At 28.2% G+C, this 6,155-nt stretch overlaps 2 protein-coding genes across 3 annotated transcripts; both read right to left on the reverse strand.

Moving 5' to 3' along the window:
* Nucleotides 1-470: 470 nt before the first annotated feature.
* On the reverse strand, nucleotides 471-3,274 carry LOC107163540 (TAR DNA-binding protein 43-like). Its single transcript, XM_015510997.2, has 2 exons — nucleotides 2,914-3,274; nucleotides 471-2,565 (listed from the first exon to the last, which is right to left on the reverse strand). The coding sequence occupies exon 2, from the start codon at nucleotides 2,561-2,563 to the stop codon at nucleotides 1,466-1,468; it is 1,098 nt and encodes a 365-aa protein (XP_015366483.2). The 5' UTR covers nucleotides 2,564-2,565; nucleotides 2,914-3,274; the 3' UTR covers nucleotides 471-1,465.
* Nucleotides 3,275-3,839: 565 nt separating this feature from the next.
* Nucleotides 3,840-6,083, reverse strand: LOC107163543 (cysteine-rich DPF motif domain-containing protein 1). Of its 2 annotated transcripts, none has more exons than XM_015511001.2 (3): nucleotides 5,872-6,083; nucleotides 4,891-5,039; nucleotides 3,840-4,406 (listed from the first exon to the last, which is right to left on the reverse strand). In XM_015511001.2, exons 2-3 carry the CDS (start codon nucleotides 5,028-5,030, stop codon nucleotides 4,073-4,075), a joined length of 474 nt encoding a protein of 157 aa, XP_015366487.1. In that variant the 5' UTR covers nucleotides 5,031-5,039; nucleotides 5,872-6,083; the 3' UTR covers nucleotides 3,840-4,072. The 2 variants fall into 2 exon arrangements, with proteins under 2 accessions (XP_015366487.1, XP_015366488.1); XM_015511002.2 differs by lacking the exon at nucleotides 5,872-6,083 and adding an exon at nucleotides 5,427-5,738.
* Nucleotides 6,084-6,155: the final 72 nt, after the last annotated feature.

Genomic DNA, 6,155 nt, shown 5'->3' on the forward strand with positions numbered 1-6,155 from the left:
TCAGGTATATGCAAACATTTTTAACGGAGGGCCAGAAAGTAAAAATAAAAATGTACAACGGTCAAAAAATGCATAGGTACATCTAAATTGTATGTATCATTTTTATTAATTTTACCAATTAGAATTGGTTATTAAGGTTCATTAGCTGCATTGAGTGCAGCGAACTAGAGTTTACCCACAATTGAGATATATTATGCTTAAGAGAAAGTCACACCATATATTATGAGTTGTCTCCCTCTGACAAACTTATAATACAGCGAATTTATGTATAGTAAAACCGATTTCATGAGGTTAAATTAAATACTTCACTGAATTTACGTAGTTAAACCAAAAGTAAAAATTGTTACAATATTTTAATTTTCACCGAGATATGACTAAATATTACCAATTTCTTATTCATGAATAGTTCATAAATAAAACCATTGTAAAAACCCAACAAATAAACATATAAAATAATTCACTAAGCAGTATTAAAGCTAACAACAACATTTTTTTTATTGTATTTCATGTTTATGTTTGTAAGATAGAATCATGCAGGTGGCAGGTACTCTTAAGTCTTAATATAATTAAAAACTTGGTTGTAGAAACAAATGTTTTATTACAAGTACAAATTGCAAACCAATAATTAATATTATATATGAGACATTTAATGGAAAATTTATAAAAAAATATTTAAAAAAAAAAATTACATGAAACATTTTTATTTTTATTCATTTTAAGTATTAAAGTGAATCACACATATACTTAACTTTTTAATTTAAAAACCATGTGTATTTACTTTATTGTGGTATTTACGAAAATATAATTAAATAAAATAAGACATAAAAAGGTACATATTGTAATGGGAAAATAAGTTCAATTAAGTAAAAAGAAGAAACAAATATAAAATAAGTATTTTGTTACTTTTAAGTTTTAAGTAACACAAATTCTATAATAATGTTAATCTATCTACATTGGTAGGAAAAAATGTGTAATTTAATAAACTGACCATTGATTAAAATCCATTAAAAATAAACAAAAATGACAACAGTTGAGATAATATAACAATTATTTTTTGTCTTTCTTTTTCCTTACTAAATTAAATAAGAGTAACATTATGTGATGTAATGTTTACATTAACATTTTTGATATATATATATATATATATATAATGTGATAATACAGATGTAGAACTGTCAACAAATTAAATGGATGCACAAATTATCTATAAAACATATTAAAAAAATTAATTTGGATACAATTTGTTTTGAATCAGTAGTAAGAATATTATTGAGGAACTTGCAAATGATAGTCAATGACTGGTGTATTAACTTTTAATTTATTAATAATTGAATAGTTGTATTTATCAATTTTTTCCCCATTGAATTTTGGGTAGTCAAAATCAGTTCTAAACATCAATACTAGTTTGATGAATATTTATTTATAGACATTATATCAAAGATAATATGTGATCTCAATAACTTATTCATCTCCTCATCCACCAATCATCTGTTCCTGGCAATTTATCACCTTGATTACCCTGTCCTTTTAAATTTCCAATCACTCCCATGACTGCTTTGTTTACTGCAGCTGCTACCATGTCTGAATTAATATTCTTATCATTTGTATAACTATTATTGACTGATTGATGCCCACTTCCTCGACTGTACAGCCGGTCATAATATTCCTGATCATAGTCCCAAATGCTATCTTGGGACCAAGCTTGAGGCTGATTGGGCGATCGATCTCTTCTCCTATCCTTAACTCTATCTCTATTATCATAATCATTCCATTTGGGAGCCATTTCTTTCTTAGGTATAGCTTCTGTACATATCACACTACAATCACCAACTTTATGATCTTTGCCAATAACTTTTTGAGCAGATAAAGGATCAGTGAATGTCACAAATGCAAAACCTCTATGTGGTCTGGGTAAAAATAAATCTGATATTTCTCCAAATTTGATAAAATAATTTTTTAATGCATCTTCATCTACGTCTTCAGACACTTGACCTATAAATACTTTACGCGGAACTTTATTTACATGTTTGTCTTTACTATTAGGTATACGTACATCACACCATCGACCTTCAATGTTGTGTCGTTCTAACATAACACGGACTTGAGATTTCTTATGCTTAAACCTGACAAATCCATACCCCTTTGACTTACCATTAAGATCAGTTTTAATTTGAGTATATTCTACTTGACCAAATTTGGTGAAATATTTTTTCAAATCCTCTTCAGTTACCTTCCACGGTAAACCCAGTACAACCAAATCCATATCAGAAACACTATTATCATCTTCTGCCTTATTACAATCATCAATTTCACTGTGCTTACGTTTTTCTGCAGGTGTATTTCTAAAATTACACATATACATACGATCTAACCAGCCATCTTCGGGTGGGTACAATTTGCCTTCATTGAGACGTACTATACGCAACCTATTGTTAACACGATACTTCAAACCAATTACTCCAGGATACTGTGCTTCTAATGTAGATAATAGAAGACTATTGTCGTCTTCCGTAGGCATGTCAATGGGATCACTGTTTTCACTTGCTGATACTTGCACATACATTTCTAAGTAAAAATACAAATTATTTTATTTTTATTAGTGATTGTTTTAAAGATTCAACATTACTATTTCAAAGAAAAAATAATTATATTTATAGTACATTCAACAGTACTTTTTTATTAGACATTTCTCAAAAAATAAATAGGTATACTTATGTATGATAAACTAATTTTTGATAAACCAACTAAATAGTATAGAGGCGACACCTAACTAAGATATTATGTACGGACTAATATAATATTAGTCCGTGATATTATGTAATGTATCCATCTAATCAAAAAATAAAATCTTTAATAGGTTCGTGTTTATTATTATTATAGTTTTTAAATCAATAAATATTTTGAATCACTTACCAAGTTATATGCAAATAATTTACTAACGAATATATTATGATTTTTACGGATCGAAGCGTATAATAACAACACAGTCAGTGGACTAATCGAACGGTGTATCCAAAACTATAATCTGCGATTAAAGTTAATTTTCTAGCTATTAAAATATTGTCATTATAAGTGAGCCATCGACAACATTCGAAAAACAAGAATAATGTTGTTATTAGTTTGTTACGGCTCAAAAACTGAAAACCTAAAACCAGTAAAAGCTTAAGCGATACTTGAAACTTAAGCAGTCGAGGTTTCTCAATTTCTCATCGGCCGTCGCGCGGTAGCGGTATCACGAAAGCCGGTAGCCATATGCAAATTATGCAATACGGACAATACGGTAGTGGTGGCCGAGGCTTATAGATTATACAGGTTGCCTCATTTTGAAAATATCGAAAAAATAGGAGTGGGAGAAAGTGACGCCATGACAATTGTCGTACAAACACTACAAAATATGATATAAGGATATAACTAACAATATAATGTTTTTATGCCTGTCTCGTTTCTCAACCCTTTTGATTTTGTTTTATTTATTTAATTAAATAGTGTTTTAGTTTGTATAATTACATATTATGGCTGCGAAAGAAATAAATAAGTTCTAATAACTTAATTCCGTGTAATAACCTTGAGTGGTGGCAACAAAAAATGATAACGATGGACGCGGTTGCCATAAACTACCTATCGTAGTTATAACCAGTTACCAAACATATTATACTATTTTAAATTTTGTTGGTATGGTTCGCGGACCACCACTTGGTGGACGACATACTCGTGTAGTCGTGTCACGCAGGTCGCAGGTGTCTCAACTCTCACTTCTCAGTGTCTCACGGACTAGTGGACGTGGACTACAGAAAGTCCATAGAGCTGGGTTGGGCCGGTTGGAGACCCTCTGGTCTATATCATTTCAATTAAATATATTATTTAATTAGAATTTAAATAGTTCACAAATCACAATTATTATAAAATATAAAAAGGTATCAGTTTAAAGTTTAAACAGAGTTGATACATAATATCCTTTATCCATTTTTATAACACAGATATACAATACTAAAATCTAACCATTTTAAAAAATGTATACACTTATAGCTCATAATTTAAATTATGTTTAATCTCTCTATAATTGTGTAATTTTCTAAATTCTTTTTGTCGTTTTGATTTTTTCTTGAATACTAGTAGGGAAGTTTGTAATATATTTTCTTGCACAAGTAGAGCAGAAAAACTTAGAGTAAAATATACTGCATTCAGGCTTAATGCAAACATCTTTATCACATATAGAACAAACTGATCCTAAGATTAAGAATTGCCTTTTGCTGAGCGGAGAAAATGGATCTCTAGCTAAATAGTAATCAACTTTTGTTCCTATGTTGCGATTAAATGATACACGATTATTAAAACAATCATATCGTTCAGTCAGATTACAGTTTTTGCACACAAAAATTGGCCTCTCTTCAACCGCTGGTTCTGTTCTGCAAAAAAAGAAACGTTTCATGGATTTAATGTACGAGAAGATTTAAAAATAATATTGTTATAAAATTACTTTTTAAAAAAATATGAATTTTACACAGGTATCTAATAGAAAAAGAAAAACATGTCTTAAGATAAATTAGGATTAAGCAATTGAATGCTTATAATTAATAATATTAAATATTAATATATAATATGTATACAGTATATTTAATCGAGTTACCAACATTGTGTATTAAAAAGTTTAGGTGCTGAAATTATTTTTACATAATACAAAAAATATATGTTAGTAATGCTACAGACTTGCTTTCTTCTATTCACATATTTTCATATTATATTTATAGAGATCCATTACTATTTATAATTTACTGATTAGCGATAAACTTTATGACAAAATATTATTTAAATAACATAAATTTACGTGTTTAGGTACTCTAATTAAAAAATCAAAAGTAGTAAAAAGTATTTATAATACATAATATTTACTCAGTATTAACTATCTTTGTTATTTCAGCTTTATCATCTGGAGTTTCAGTCTTTTCAGAATCTTCATTATTTTCACTCTTCTTGATGTTTAGTTTTGTTTCTGATTTTATAGTTAAAGGATGCTCTTGTTTAACAGACATTTTGAACTTCTAGAAACAAATATAAACTATGATGAATTATCTTTTTCAGTATTCACTCATCAACAATAATACAGTTTTTACAAACTGTAAACACAATTTCTTTAGTCATTGTAAATTAACAATGTAATTACTAATGTAAATCATTTCTATGTCATGCTAGAATCGTATATAATGAGAGACCTGATTAAAACCCAATTTAGAATTTATATGTGCATAGGATGTATAATTCAAACACTATAACTATAAAATTGTTTATAATAACAATGATAATTATTAGATATATGACAAATAGTTTTGAAACTTCAATTATTATTACTATTATTTTTTATTAATAATCAAAACTCAGCGTTTTCAACTTGTTGATTTCATATTATTATTAAAAACACTACACATTACCTAAAAACAGACAACTTAAGTGATGTTTACCAATCCTTGACATGATATATAATAAATTTAAGTCACGGTATGTAGGTAAAATGAAAAATTTTATCGTGTGAATAATATCAGTGCACTATTTGTTTTCTCTCTGATGTATGCTCAACATAACAAATTTACATTTAGTAGAACCAACTCTGTGTTATTACCTAGTTTTAATATTGAGGTGAATGTATTTATCATCCAACTTTAAGTTAGGGATATTACCTGTGTCCCTACGTTGGCTATTTCATGATATTTTTATTTGTATGTAAGTTATGAGTGTGTAAATTATTACAATTTAAAAATGTAATATACGAAGTTGATTCTGCTAAACAAAAATTTTCTATGCTGCTCGGGGGTCAGAGAGAAAAAAAAATGGTGCACTGACATCCTCTAAACCAAAAATCAAGATATAAGAACTTACAAAGTATTGTGAGGTATTTTTCTATGTCTAATGAAAAGTCAGCAGTGATTCAAAAAAAAAAATCAATGAAACAGAACGATTTATCGATCTTGGAAAGTTGGAATATGGCTCGATGCATGCAAATTTAATTTCTCATAGATCGATCTCGATGTTATGTAAATGTAAATATTGTAAATTGTAAATCGTAAGCATTGAGTTCCAATTTCCCAAATATTATGCTTAAAACTTAAAATAGATAAGGTCTGTAATATCTTATCTATAATCATGATGTAAACACCGACATG

The sequence above is a fragment of the Diuraphis noxia genome, unplaced genomic scaffold (genome assembly GCF_037042655.1).
Source record: "Diuraphis noxia isolate RWA-SAM2 unplaced genomic scaffold, SU_Dnox_SAM2 contig0005, whole genome shotgun sequence".
In the NCBI taxonomy this organism is placed as follows: domain Eukaryota; kingdom Metazoa; phylum Arthropoda; class Insecta; order Hemiptera; family Aphididae; genus Diuraphis; species Diuraphis noxia.